Source organism: Seriola aureovittata, chromosome 6 (genome assembly GCF_021018895.1).
Source record: "Seriola aureovittata isolate HTS-2021-v1 ecotype China chromosome 6, ASM2101889v1, whole genome shotgun sequence".
NCBI lineage: Eukaryota > Metazoa > Chordata > Actinopteri > Carangiformes > Carangidae > Seriola > Seriola aureovittata.
This window is the reverse complement of record NC_079369.1, coordinates 29081341-29097476: the sequence shown is the minus strand read 5'-3', so window position 1 is coordinate 29097476 and position 16136 is coordinate 29081341. Positions and strand designations below refer to the sequence as shown.

Below are 16136 nucleotides of genomic sequence, written 5' to 3'. Positions count from 1 at the left end.
AGATTGATGGGAAACAGAGACAAAGGACCCCTCTTCCACAAACAGACCATGCTGTTAGCATGGCCGAACGACACAGAACCAGACCAAAGGTCAAAGGGTCAGCTCCAGAGGATCAACCAATGGACACCAGATAACTGGAGAAGTGATATTTGATTGTTTCTTGTATAGGACAAGTAACAACAAAAAGGACTGATTAACACTAAGGTGTGAATCCTGGCCTGTCTGTACCATGCATGAACACACACACACACACGCACACACACACACACCAACCTCTCTTCCTCTGTCCCTCTCTAGATAAGAGTCATAAACTACAACCCACATTCCAATCCTGGGTTCTGACCAGCAGAACTCTCTTCACAGACACAGATCAAAGGATGAATGTAAAATTAAATATCTAACTGTTCTGTAACTCATGAGATGTTCCTATGTAATAGTTTAACCCCAAACTTCTATCCCATAGAATGTTTGAAATGTAACATATAGATTTTAAGACAAGGTCCTTCATGTGACCAGACTGTCAGCATCCTTCACACAAGGTAACACACTACATGACATCCAGAATGTGCATATTATTATTATTACAGTCAAAGAACTGCTGTGTAATCCATATGTATAGATTATTAGCTTTGGGAAATGTTTATATTGTTGTTTGATCAATTAACCACTTGTATCATAATTAATTCCAGGTTTGAAGGATGTAATATGAAATCAACACTCCTATTACTCCTCTCTGCTATTATTAGTGCAAGTAGTTTTATGTTATTCCATTTAATGTTTTGTGGTCATGGTGGAAGACGGATGTGCGAGTTTATAAGTAAACTCTAGATTTAAATTATTCTAAAAGTTCAGTGGAAAATTACTCTCTTCTCCAATTGGAAACACAGGAGAAGACGGATGATGCCCCTGAAACATGCGCCAGCCCCCAGGGGATAAAACAGTCATGAACAATTCACACATGGCCTATTTTCTAAGCCTGTTCAGAAGCCAAAACCAGGCCTAAGCCTAAATCAGGACGACAAGAAGATGCGAGAAGCGAGAAACGATGCAGAAACTAGAAGCTGAGAACTTTGCTCAAAGCTCAGAGTCCCGGCTCAAAGCCCGGCTCTGTAGCCATGGAAACTCTTAGCTCTAAGCTGCTATCCACAAACTCATGGCTCTTAGTCATTTTGCACTTTTCGCGTCTTTTATTTTTCTTTGCCACAAGCTACAAGTAACATGATTTTTGTCTACATGTGCAATCTTTTATTTTTATAAGCCAAGTCGAGACCAACTGAACCAAAGCAACAGAAGTGCCTCAGAGTAATTTTGTAACTTTTAATCATCATCAAGTTTTCCTTTTTGAAGATTTTGACAACTTTAGAGTCATCTGGTCAACGCCAGTCTCCTCTAAAGTTATCCAACCAAAGTGAAGAGCATTAGAGTTTATTTCGCATCAACCCGCAAGAGACGCCAGCAGATAACATCTGCACGACCTCCTGCAGAGAAGCCGAGCAGAAATCAAGAGTTCCCGAGACAGAAAGTCTCCTGGCAAACTCCACCAGAGCTGAACCGCTGAGACACCGGCAGAATCCGTCATCGTGATAACGGGACACGGCCTCCAGGAGAATCCACCTAGATCCCGCGTCTCCAGGGTTACCACGGCAACCACAGCCACCTGGGTTCCAACCGAGGGTCTTCAGCTACAGCGCGACTCACAGTAGGCCGGTCTTAACACTCTGCTCATGACTGGGTTGATGTCGAAATATAGCAATATTTAATCATCAGACCTAATTCGTAGATGTAGCATCATTAGCTGTATAGTCATAGTGTATAGCCATAACATATTCTCTCCCACCATTGCCAACTCATCACACTGCTCATTCATTATTATTTTCATCTTTATGATTATTACACCTTGCATTTACCCTGTACATAGTAGTTTAGTTAAATAAACTCATTTATTTACGCCCAGTTGTTGTCCTGTTGTATTCTTTTGACGTAGAGACTGGAGATCCATTGAATCAAGAAGTCATGGCTTCCGATATGAGATTGATAAATTTGGCAATGAAGTAATTCATTGTTGTCCTCCTAGAGGACTGGTGCCCCATTTCAACGAGAGTAAATCATTAAATATAGCGTTAACGCTACAACCAGTTGGCATCCATGACCTGCCATCGGAGGGCTGGCCTAGTGCCGGTATTTGGACGGACAGTTCCTGTGGGTTTGCCTCTATGGTTCTGAGGGGCCATGCGTGGAGGGAGTCCAAGGACGCTTCAGCAGCTAGCTGCTAAAATGGAAGAGGAGGAGCTTCCATTTTCCTCCTGGGCAACCGATTGTTTGCAAGACTGTGACGCGAATGTAAAACAAATGCATTTATGAAGCTCTGCCTTGAAGTTTGCTGAAGGTTTTTATGGAGCACATCTGGTATGAATTTAGACAATACCAACGTGCACTGGTGCATGTCTACATATACACCCAGAAGAATCACTTGCCCATCCAATGAAAACTCTGAGAAAATCACTGTTATAGCTATTTTTTTGAGCGTTCATAGTTTTCTTTAATTTTGTCATTGGTTATCAAAAAATGCACTGCTTTCATATTAGCCATTTTGAAGGTGTGGGTGTGCTTAGTCAGTGCTCCTCCTTTACATTACACTGCGGTACAGACACAGTTAAGTGAATTGCAAGACTTGTTTGTAGCTAGCTGCTCTCAGCAATCCAATTAAAACTGTTAATACCTGGATTCTTGTTCAATCTTTTCTCTGGTTCTTATAAGTTGTATTAGTAGTCTTGTATAGTTTCACAGTTGAGCTTGTACATTTTGGAAGCTGCCTGTTTGTTACCAGCTCACAGGCTATTGGTTTAGTGATTAGCCAGCTAGCTAGCCAGCTCCAGGCTAGCTATAGCTGATTTGTAGCTAGCCACTGGAGTTGGCTTGTTATGTATAAAATAATTTTACAGAAGGCTAACACGATTAGTTTTATTTAATTAGCCTGGTAAATCTTCCAGCATGGATAGGTGGCTCATTAAAAAACAGGCTCCCTCAACCCTAGTGCATGTTGCCTCCACTGTTGAGCCCAGCACATCTACCAACACAAGCAAAGCGTTTCTGCCTCGGTGTCAGGGGCAGCAAACCTCCGTCCTCCACAAAATCTAGACACACCACCCTCCAGCTCTGCCATGTCCACTCCTGATTTAAATAAGGAAAGCCTTAGGGCAGGCTACCAATCTCGTCCATGGCTAGAATATTCTGTCTTGCGTGATGCCTGATTTTTCTTTGCCTGTTGCAAATTTGATGTTTCCAATTCAAAAAGAGAGGACATATTCACATATGTGGATACACTAATTGGAAGAGAGTGCTGGAATGAGATGGTGTTTTCCTTAAACATGCCTCTAGTATTCCTCACATTACAGCGATGTCTGCATGGCAGAAATACCAGCATCGCTCAGAGACAGGTGAAAGTATCATGCAGTTACTGGGTCAAACCCAGATAGAACAGAACAGGTACTATGTTAAAAGCAAAGCCAAAGTCATTCAGTTTCTCTCTGTAAATGAGCTAGCTCTCCGTGGGCGTTGTCAGGGGGATGGGGATGAGGTAGGCCTTTTAATTAGGCTGGTTGTTTACACCATTCAAAAAGATCCCAAACTTGGAGAAATTGCAAAATGCATCCCTGAAAAGGCTAAATACACATCAAATGTCATTCAAAACAAATAATTGAACCACTTGCCAAAATGGTCTTAAAAGGTATCAGGAGGCTGCTAGATTGCTAGCAGTGGGACTGTCATGTTGAGCTACCAGGAAATTCATTTTATTTTGTTTTTTTTCTTCAAAATCAGCCACAATAAATACACCGCACTAGCGACATAAAATAGACCTGAATTACCATCTAATGACGGCACATTCACAGAGCAAGCAGTTGATAATGTTAGGCATGATTTGATAATAATATTAGGCAACATTTAGAGCTTACCACAAACATTACCAAACGAGAAACATCCAAATATCTTAATATTAAAGAACAATTTTATGATGTTCCCATTTAAAAGAAAAATATTCTGCAAAATGATTCAAAATATTTAGTGAAAAAAAAGTCTTTATTTTTGAATGCATAAATCAACACAAAGTCATGATTTTATTATGAAACTTTTCTCAATTTGCTTATATATATATATATATATATATTCTGAAACGTACTCATATGAAAGTTATATTTTTTACAGTGTACTAAATTTCACCTTCTGTGTTATTTGACACCTACACCATTCATATGGGAAAATTGTGAGTGATGTTATTGCAAAAAAAATTATTTTCTTGCCAGAAATGGCAACCTTCTTGAATTTTCAAGTGGCTTGTTTTATCCAAAGAGTAATACACAAGGAGGATTTGTACCAAGTTTAGTACTTGTATCCACATTTGAAAGATTTCCCTGAAATATGCAGGTATCTGTTGCGCTACAATGCTTTACAATAAAAACACATCAGATGAAAATGTCAAAAGCCACACCAGCTTATTGAATTTGAAATCCATACATACATCAACTGTAAATCACAACACATCCAGAGGATACATGATAGATAGATAGATAGATAGATAGATAGATAGATAGATAGATAGATAGATAGATAGATAGATAGATAGATAGATGATAGATAGATAGATAGATAGATAGATACTTTATTTATCCCCTAGGGGAAATTCATGTATCCATTAGCTCATTGTTTATAATAATAAAAACAGTTATTAATAAATAAACAATAATAATTAAATGAGTTCACATCCTTTGGCTGAGGTGTTGTATAGCCTGATGGCAGTGGGAACAAAGGATCTCCTGAACCTCTCTGGTTGATATTGTATACAATGACACATGATCATCAAATAAAAGAACAAAAGAACAAATCAAACATAAAGAATAATCATTATCTTATACTAAATAAGTGTCAATTTATGCTGCTGAAACATTCTCAGAAGATGAAATTAAAATGAGATTAAAAATGTTAAACAAACATACGTAAAAATATGTAACATCATGATTGTTCAAGGTTTCAATAAAGTGTGATCACCAAGTAAAGAATATGACCACTCAACAACATTAAAATACCCTTTCATATTTACCTCTCTTTTCAGATTTGTGGGTTTGTAGGCTTATTCACGCAGGCTCCGCATGTGGTCGATGCGGTCAAGGTGCATTAACAGGTTGTTTCGTCGGTGAGCTGGTGGGCTACATCTTGCTTTATAGGTTGTCAGCTTTGCAGCTGTTCCAAGGGGTCGCATGCAGCTGTTTGGTCTTTGGAATGAGCTTGAGGATGATTTGCTGGGTGGAGGGTTGTAGGTTGATTTTTGGTTTTGGATCCTGGTTATTCTCTGAGATTGCATGCAGCTGGTTGGTCTTGTCGGTTGGGTCAATCTCGAAGGTGTTCTGTTATTTGACAGGCAGCTGGTTGGCCTGTTGTGTGGGCCCCTGTTTGGGGTGTGGCTATGCATGCTCCTGTTTGGGGTGTGGCTATGCATGCTCCTGTTTGGGGTGTGGCTATGCATGCTCCTGTTTGGGGTGTGGCTATGCATGCTCCTGTTTGGGGTGTGGCTATGCATGCTCCTGTTTGGGGTGTGGCTGTGCGAGATCCTGGTTGCCCTGGGGGGTGGCATTCTTGTTTTGTTGGCTGGTAGCTCTCTTCAAGATGATTATGTAACAGAATCTTGAGTAGAGATCTTAATAGTTTTTTATCATGATCACTGATTTTCTGGAAATGAACTCACCAACAACAACAGCAATCTGCATACTGAAAAATGACATGGTAATCTATTATTCAACATGCATATTATCTAGTGTCAACACAGCAAATTCTGAAAAAAGAAATCTCATTTCATCAGATTATGTTGGGTGTTAAAAATATCTTGCTTTTCAATCTGTATATACAGAGCCTCAAGTCAGATGAAATTAAATTAATCGGAATTTTGAAATTCAAAAATTACATTTAAACATATTTTTACCTCATTAATCAAAATAATATATTCCAAGACTCCACTTATATTGTTTCTTTAACAAGAACTAAGCCCAGATGTTGCAAATAATAAGCTTCAGAAAATGATGTGTTCTGTAAATTAATAACAGACATCAAGATACTTTAAACAAATAGAACACAAGACACTCACCAAAGTGAAATGTGCAGGTTGTTGCTCTGATGTCAGTAGAATCAGATGCTGTGATCCTGTCTGTCCCAATGAGAAACAGGTCTGAACTTAAATACATGCACTGCAGCCGGTGTTACAGTACACACCCACAGTGGAACATTTCTTCTAATTGCTCTCACCGTTGGATGTATGGAGACATGAATTATAATTATAGTTTATATAATTATAATTATAGTCTGTGTTGGCACCGATCTTGAAAACATTGCTCAGATTTACTGGCAAGTGAGCTCCACTCCTGTTCCCAGCACTACACTACTACTGCTACACTACTACACTACTACACCACTACTTCACTACTGCTACACTACTACACTACTACACCACTACTTCACTACTGCTACACTACTACACTACTACACCACTACTTCACTACTACTACACTACTACACCACTACTTCACTACTGCTACACTACTACACTACTACACCACTACTTCACTACTGCTACACTACTTCACTACTACTACACTACTACACCACTACTTCACTACTGCTACACTACTACACTACTACACCACTACTTCACTACTGCTACACTACTACACTACTACACCACTACTTCACTACTGCTACACTACTACACTACTACACCACTACTTCACTACTGCTACACTACTTCACTACTACTACACTACTACACCACTACTTCACTACTACACTACTACACTACTACACCACTACTTCACTACTACTACACTACTACACTACTACACCACTACTTCACTACTACTACTACTACTACTATACTACTACACCACTACTTCACTACTACTACCACTACTAATACTACTAATACTACTACTACACCACTACTTCACTACTACTACTACACTACTTCACCACTACTTCACTACTACTACTACTACTACTACTAATACTACTAATACTACTACTACACCACTACTTCACTACTACTACTACTACTACTACTACTACACTACTACACCACTACTTACTACTACTACTACTACTACTTACTACACTACTAATACTACTACACTACTACTACACCACTACTTCACTACAACTACTACTACTACTACTACTACACTACTACACACTACTTCACTACTACTACTACTACTACTACTAACTACTACTACTACACTACTACTTCACTACTACTTACTACTACTACTACTACTACACTACTACACTACTACACCACTACTTCACTACTACTACTACTACTACTACTACTACTACTACTACACTACTACTTCACTACTACTACTACTAATACTACTACTACACCACTACTTCACTACTACTACTACTACTACTACTACTACACTACTACACCACTACTTACTACTACTACTACTACTACTACTACACTAATACTACTACACTACTACACCACTACTTCACTACAACTACTACTACTACTACTACTACACTACTACACCACTACTTCACTACTACTACTACTACTACTACTACTACTACTACTACACTAATACACTACTACTTCACTACTACTACTACTACTACTACTACTACTACTACTACACTAATACACTACTACTTCACTACTACTACTACTAATACTACTACTACTACTACACTACTACACCACTACTAATACAATATTCTGATTCAGATGTCTGCATGTTGCTGGGAAGTCGGTTTTATGATTTTCTTTTTCCCAGTAACATTTTTGTAAATGGCAGATGTGTAGAATTGAGCAGTGTGTGGAGAGTAAGGAGAAAAGATGAGGAGGAGAGCTTGAGACATGTTGTTGCTCTGGAAAGTTGTTCCTGGCTGTGAAAGCAGGTCAGCTGGGTGGAAGTGAGTCTGTCCTCATGTGCTCTCTCTTTGATTCACTTTGTCTTAACACTAACCTCCTGCTGTTGATGTTTCTTTAATGATATGTCATTTATTGTCTGTCTCACACACGCCTCACTCTTCTACTAAACAGAAAATGAAAATGAATTTTCCAGGTGTTGTCATTCATATACCCTCCAGGGTAAGTTCTGTACTGTGTTCTCATCAACAGGAAGCTGCTCTCAGAAGACAGTGCTAATAAACCCATTGTATGCTACCATGCTCACAGCTGATTAAGTGGAACAGCAGATATCTTCTTTCAGGAACTGGTGCAAACCAAATAGAGCTAAAGGAAAAGACACTGTTGGACCTACATTCATCAAGGGTACAGAAAGAAATGAATGATAATGTTGCATTGTGCTGGATACAAAAGTAATGGTTTGCTAAAAGAAGAAGTCATAAAACAAAACAACTAAAGAACAAAAGAAAATAAACACAACAAAGGTCTGACACTAAAGAGGTTAGACAGGTTGTAAACAAACCACATATTTGACATCCATCCATCCATTATCCTTATAGGGTTGCAGGGGGCTGGTGACATTGGGCAAAGGCGGGGTACACCCTGGACAGGTCCCCAGTCTATCACAGGGCTGACATATAAAGACAAACAATCAGTCATACTCATGTTCACACCTACAGGCACTTTGCAGTCACCAGTTGAACAAACCTGCATGTGTCTGCACTGTAGGAGGAATCCCAGAGAGAACCCATGCAGGCTCTGCACAGAAAGGCCCCAGGCCCGTGGTTCCAACCCAAAGAGAAGATCAAGGCAGATTCTGAACCATCACACATGAACTGGTCCAACTCTGTCCTGACACAGAACTGAGGACAGTGTGTGAGAATACATTATTATTATTATCAACACTTGATAAACTCAATAAAGTTTTTGTTGTGTTTCTTCACCTGTCAGACTTCATTGTAACGATGTCACTGTGTTTCCAAATCTGCTCATTAATTCAGTATAATGTTATAATGTTTCGATAACTGAGCCATAATAGATCATAATTATCTTTATTTCAGTATAATTATTTGAGGTGGAGCTCAGCATCATGTTTTGGATGAGTGACATATATCTGTATGTTGGGTATGTTAATGGACAGTAGACAGCCCCCATGTTATTTTTCATTGTTTTGGGTAATTATTTGGTTCATTCATAAGCTGATTAATATTCACCTGATATATTTCCATGTGTAATATTTTCAGTAGATTCATTTATGGTTACAATGAGTAAAACTCACACAGGCATTTTGTGCAGCTGAGGGGTCCTTTGGGTGAGAGGCACGAGGACACAGCAGCCATGTTTGTGTTTTTGTATTTCCACAAAGAAACAAAGGAAAAGAATTATTTTAAACTTGTGCAGAACTCAAAGTCCCTTTGCGTCCAAGTGTGCAACAAATACCAACTCTAACATTTCCATTTAGACCTGCAGGTCTAACTTGAGAAACACAGCACCGTGGAGCCAACCTTTCCCCATTCAGATACTTTCATTCCCCTGAACACATGTTGAATACACTAGTTACACTTGAGTTCACAGCACACCCTCATAAGGAACACCACAGCAGTTAACTAACCTCAAACTCTTCTGGATCTCTGCTCCACATATTTCTGTCTTACCAAGAGAACAGGACTCCATGTCCCACAGCGCTCGCATTCTGTTCCCACGCTGATGCAGAAGAACCTGTTAAACCAGAGGCTGCTTAACCACCACTTATGTAACACATAAGGACGTAGGGTGTAAGAATTTGACTTTGCTCCACTCTCGTAATTTTTAGGCATGAAAAACCTATTTTTAACATGCACAAAATTATAATCAAAATAATGACAGCGACCAGAAGAAAGTGGCAGTGAACAAACAACACACAGGTGAACAGGTGTTACCACCCACATCCAGGTGACTCAGCTCTCTCAGTAATCACCGTGATCACAAAATAATAAATGATTGTTAAAGTGTCTGTCCTGCTCCGGGTATAATCCCTCCTGCAGTGAGTGGTGGAGGGAGGGAGTCAGTGCCAATGGGCCAGTGGGCGGCAGCTTGAGAGCTGTGTGCTGTTGTACTCCTCGCTGTGACGGATGGTGCTTCGATTCCTGCGTTTTCTTTTGTTTTTTGAACCTCGATTAAGAAACTAAGTATGCTGTAAAAGCCCTGGTTGTTTATTGTGTTTTAGTTACAAACAATGCTTTGTTCCACAAGTTTCCTTGTGCACTGACTTGGTTTAATAATAAAATTCCTTGCTTTTCCTTACACATTGTTTTGCCTCCTGATCTTTCTTTCCTCCCAGGAGACCTTTTATGTTTGTTTCTTCCCCTCATCCCCTGGTTCTTCATTAGGGAATGTAACACTAACCAATAACAATACCCTCCCAAGAGCAATATAAAATGTCACAAACCTTAATATTACTGCAAAATTCATTCATGACTCCTTCAAATGTCTCAGTTACTTACTTTACAACCTGTAAACCTTGTATAAAGGACGTTATTAGGGAGCATGAAATATAAATATGAATAAATGTGGAATGAAGACAGACAGATAGCAATGAAGCAAATTTCTTTACTGAAACAAAAATGAATTTTACAAAATGTTTGAATGATAATCTGGAAGTCATTTCTCTTCAGAAGGAGACGACAGCGATGACCTCAGCTCGTCTCCTTTGTCGACAGGTAACATCTTAAAATAGACTACGTGACATTTACACTTCACAGGTCTCTGTGAAAATACACATAAAACATGTTGTACAAAACAACGCAATAAAATAGAATACAAAATACCCCCTCCCCATGTACATCTCTGTTGATACTTTATGAATAAAATAAAGTCCTTCTGCACTGGACTGATGAGAGCAGGGTGTGTGAAGGCTGCAGTCTCACAGCACAATAAGAACAAGTTCAAAGGATGACACTGAAGGCCCCCAGTGACAAGTGCAATGTGATCAATCAGGGAGGGGCGCACAATCTGTAAGACATTTTATAAATGTACAATTAACATTCTGAAACAGGTCTTTAACAAATTAGCAATGGCAACGCACAACGATTCAAACATCCTCGCAAACTGGACTTAAATAAAAAAAAAAGTGCAATGTACAACTTTCAGTAGAAGACTGAGGAAACAACTGGGGAGAGAAAGCGCATTAAAAATCTGAATGGATTCTTTAAAATTCATCTATATACTGTAGAAAAAATAGAACATACATCATCAACCTCTGCAGTGTCACTGCTGACTCCATTACTTTCTTAAAGCACCGTAATAATAAATAGGCTGATAAAAACAAGTCAGCATGTAAAAGCCATATTTAAATGTCATATTCAAATGTGAAGGAATGCAGTTAATAGTTACAGTTAAAGAGGAGAAATAATCAGTGGGTTCAATGGCATTGCTTCCACTCAAAGAACTACTTCATCCATATACTCCATCGCTTCTGTTACAACCACGTCGTCTGGACTGATGGCGGTCAAAGTTTACACTCTGAAGTTGCTGGAGATTCTTAATTAAAAACTGTTCTGAAGTAAAAAACTTCTAAAACTTCAACTCATGTGCTCAGTCGGCTGCAGGTCGAGCCTGAGAGTTTCAAACTGCAGTTAAAAGCCAAGAGGGAGAAAGTGGACCTTTGAGATCAGATCGTGTCCGTCACACTGCTGTTCCTGTCATTTGTGTTTAGAAAACATTTTAAAACTTTGGACTTTTATGTTTCATGCACAAATCTGCAAAAATCTCAAAATCTAAAAGTTAAAAATTAATTTAAATCTTTAATTTAAAAAGAAAAACTTCAAGCTGTACCCAGTACTATTAAAACGAATCTAACTGTAACTTCATTGTCTTCATATGGAAGCTGAGAAAGGCCACACTTAAATGTTTTTCTTGAGATAAGAGATAAGCTTTTTTTCTCAAGATAACGGATTAGAGAGCGAGTGTGGCCTTTCGCAGCTTCTGTGTTTCAAGAAATGGCTGCCACTTTACTTTTTAATGAAAACTCACATGCTCAAACATCCTGTGCATCCCTCCAGTAGCTGACTGATACAAACCTTCTGGGTGAAGTATTCCTTTAATCAAAGGATACCAGTGTAATGTTGTCTAATTTCTGCCTGTATAGAGTCTGACTGTCAGTGAGTGGCTCCTTCAAATCCATAAAAATGATAAAATACATGTTGTGACCTCACCTGCTCTTTACCTTTCGGGTTGTATACAGGCCTTTAACATGTGGAGCTTGTGTTGGGTCTGGTTCTTCGTCAGTGTGACGTCTATGTGTTAGATGAGCAATGATCAGTTTCACCTGACGTCTGACAGTAATGAATGACATTGAGCTCCAGGTCTTGGGTCAGGTTTGGATGAAGGCCTGATTACCAACTAGACAAAGTGCCAGACCCCCAGTGGCCCCTGCTCCACTATAGTACTATAAGGAGTTTGGGTCCCATTCTGTAATATTGGGCTCTGCACAGTGGCCCTAAGTCAATATGTAGTTGTAAGGCTTTAATTATTGTTTAATTACTGTTGTTTATATTATGTTCATATGGTGCATATTGCTAAACAAATCAGCATGGCACAACTCAATAGAGCCCATGAAGCCGGGCGGGTATCAGGTTTAACATTTTTAGAGTTGAAATGATTAGTCAATTAAAAGATTAACCTGAATAAAAACAGAACAATCGGAAAAAATACTCATGCTGTGATGAAACTGTGACGATCAGTTTTCACTTATTTCTGACACTGTATAGACAAAATGATCAGTCCATTAATTGGCAGATAAACTGATAAACAAAGTAAGTATTAGTTGCAAACCTAAACATTTTCAAACTTTCATCACAATTTAGTAAATCATACACTCAAAGGAACAGTGTGTAAGACTGAAAATGATCTATTGGAATATAATATTCAGAATTATGTTTATCACCTGAAACTAAGAATCACTGTGTTTCCATTAGTTTAGAATGAGTCCTTCATGTCTACACAGGGAGCATGTCCTCTTCCATGTTTCTACAGGAGCCCAGAGCTGACAAACCAACACTGGCTCTAGAGAGGATAACACCTGAAGGCAACTGTAGAGGGAGGGGGGAGGGGAGGGGTGTTAGGCTACTAAACTCTGGTCCTTTAATAATTTGGGCAAATGAGTGAAATCTCAGAATGTGGAGGTGACAATTTGGTTATTCATTTAAAAGAATCAGTTCAGCCATTTACAAATTGTAAATACGATTGAAACCTTTGACCTTTGACAGCTGTTGGGTTGTGTGTGATAGGCACTGATGGCAGCAGGAAAGAAATCAAATATATTATCCTTTAAGCTCAGATATCCACCTGAACTGTTTCGAAAAGAGCTGTTTCACATCAAGTTTAACACCTGCCTCGTCTTCTTTATTGGCGCCTCACTGTCACAATGCTACTTTATTGAATGTCATGTTTATATTGCTTCCTACTGTTACATACTGCCAGACTGCAGGTTAGCGCACTGCACTGTGTGTGGAGTCCTATGGAACAACTCAAATAACAATACTGCTGTTTCCTTTTTCACAGTCAAACTAACAAAGCAGACAGAACTGTCCTAACAAAGATGAATGAGGAGTAGAAAATAAAAAACAGTCCGAAGCAGGTGCTGAAGGAAGTCATCTGGAGCTACACTCTCTCAGTGGCTAGCTGCTAGGTTAAGGTACAGTGAGCACAGTTCAGTCTGTCAGTGCTGCTGCTGCTGGTGTGTGGGTGGGTGAGCAGACAGGAAGTGAAGGCTACTCCATGATGGCTCTGTAAATCACAGGCTCTATGTAGTCCCCCCTGTAACGCGAGTTGATCACTCTCTGTCTCTTTGACTCCTGGATGATCTCCTTCTCTTCAAAGATCCCATCAAACCTCATGTCTGATGCTTTGGACTGCAGAGACAAACACAAGGCTGCATGACAACACCACCACATCCTTTAATGTGTCACTGGATTCACATATCCTGACTTTATTACCTGAGCCCACAGGATCAGACAGAACATATCAGGTGAGGACATGTGTGTGGTTTGGGTTGTACTTGCCAGTCTGGACTTGACCCTCTTGGGGAGTTCCTCATCCAGAGTGTAGACATCATCTCTCTTGGCTGTTAGCTGTGACCCATCCTCAAATTCCACCTGCAACCAGAAGAGAAGCACAAACACAACTGAGCTGGACTGCACAGATCCTCACCTGTGGTCATTATCAAACCAACTTATATTGTGTATCTTTTTTTTTTTTTTTAATATATAGAAACATTCAGCCTCAGTCTGTCCTTCACACAACTAAAGTGACTTTGCTTGGACAGGACTTGATGAGAGGTTTGATGTGAACCTACTCAAATGAAATTAATGTATCATGTAATTTATCATGTACCCTTATATTACAATCTGTCATACTTCTTATTAGTGTGTGTCAGCAGTGATCCAAATCTTTATTTTGCTATTCCTGAAAGTAATCACACTATTGAGATCCTTGCTCTTTAACATCATCATTATTATTACATATTATTAATTATGATCTATCATTGTAATCTGTACAAATTTCAGTGCATGACTTGTCTCACATTGACTCCTAGACACCATGTTAAACTGAGCTCTGGTGTCCATGTCAAAAGCTACTAGTACAAGGGTCATGCTGAGGAAGAAAAACTGACATTTCCAGAATAAAGTCATAATTTTAGGTTGCGTGTTACTTTAGAAGGGAAACATCAGAAGCTTTAATATGAGGAACATGGAGCATCCTGTGACGTTCTACTTTAGCAGACGTTTCACAAATAAGGAGATACTTCATCTTTTTGCTCATCATCATCATCATCATCACCACCATCATGACCAGGACATTGAAAAGACTGAAGAAACTGAGTCTGTTCTATTGTTACACGGACAAACAGCAGCTGCCAGAAGCAGCTCAGGTCGACACTGACTGTCCTTTATTTTAATATTCAAATGTTACCTCAAATTCAATGTGTTGGGAAACGATAGATGTGTGACGAGGCTGCATATGAAACCAAATCATCTCTTCAGACCCCAACCCTCAGTTCTGTTTTTTTAGTTCCTAGTTCCCCAGTTTTAATTTAGATGGACCAAGTCCTCATCCTCTTGGTGGATTCAGCTCTAGATGACATGTCTTTGATTGTGATGTGCCCGCCCTAGGCCACATTCAGACAGTCAACAGCTGCTGATGCAGTAGGGATCAACACAGAGGACTAAAACATCCACGGGGTTATCTGGGAACACATCTGGCGAGGCTCTGAACTGTCCAATCAAACTAACATGAACGCTATAGTTTTACACTTCACCTCAGGACCATCCAGATTAAGATTCAATTATTGATTTTTATCTGCCATTCAGTATTCTGGATTTGATAAGCCTTTGAACTCATCACTGTCTGGGTCCTGTTTCATTGTCTCAGCAATACGTGAAACAACACTCCCACTCCACAATGCTGTTTTAACAGGGCTGATTTATGTCAAATGCCCTCTTAAACTGCAAGGCCACCACAAGTGACAAACGCTACACCTGTAGATCAAATACTACAATCTAGTTTACAACGAATTCCTGAAAAAAAACTCCTAAAAGCAATGGTCAATTCCAAAACCCAATATTTTCAAAAAGAGGGACTGATAATATATGAAAGCCATTGGAAACAGTGGCTTCATAGAATATTCAGATCCCTTCACTTTTTGCACTTGTAAATTTCATTTTTCCCATCAGTCTACTCTCAATACTCCATGATGATAAAATGAAAATATGTCTTTTTGCAAATGTATTAAAAATTAAAAATCAAAATCTCTCATTTACAGAAGTATTCAGGCCCACCTGTGGCAAACTGTATTGATTGGACGTAGTTTAGAAAGGCAGAAACCTGTCCCACAATTCACACTGCAGGACGGGACAATTTCCAAGTCATGAAGTCTAAGGAACTCCTGTAGACCTCAGTGATCAAACTGTGGCTGGACATAGATTAGAGTGACAGTATGAAACCAAACATCCAAAGCCCATTTTCAGCTCACTCTGCCTGTGTGTAACAAGCAGAGCGCATGCACGTTGTGCGCCCGTCTATGTAGGGGCATATTACTCTCGATAATGCTCCTTAAAATAAGTGAAACACTGCGCCATTGACTTCAGACCAGAGCACAAGTGTATTTTCTATCTAAACAACATGGGCACTGGACAGGAAA

General features: G+C 39.3%; 1 protein-coding gene across 2 annotated transcripts in view; it reads right to left on the bottom strand.

Annotated features, from left to right (window-relative positions):
• Positions 1-10532: 10532 nt before the first annotated feature.
• Positions 10533-16136, bottom strand: part of kdm4aa (lysine (K)-specific demethylase 4A, genome duplicate a) — a 28583-nt gene continuing 22979 nt past the window's right edge. For both annotated transcript variants that reach the window (XM_056378521.1, XM_056378522.1), the window contains exons 21-22: positions 13999-14091; positions 10533-13848 (exon numbers count right to left, since the gene is read on the bottom strand). In XM_056378521.1, coding sequence (XP_056234496.1) covers positions 13708-13848; positions 13999-14091 — 234 coding nt within the window. In that variant the 3' untranslated portion in view covers positions 10533-13707. The remainder of the gene's footprint in view (positions 13849-13998; positions 14092-16136) is intronic.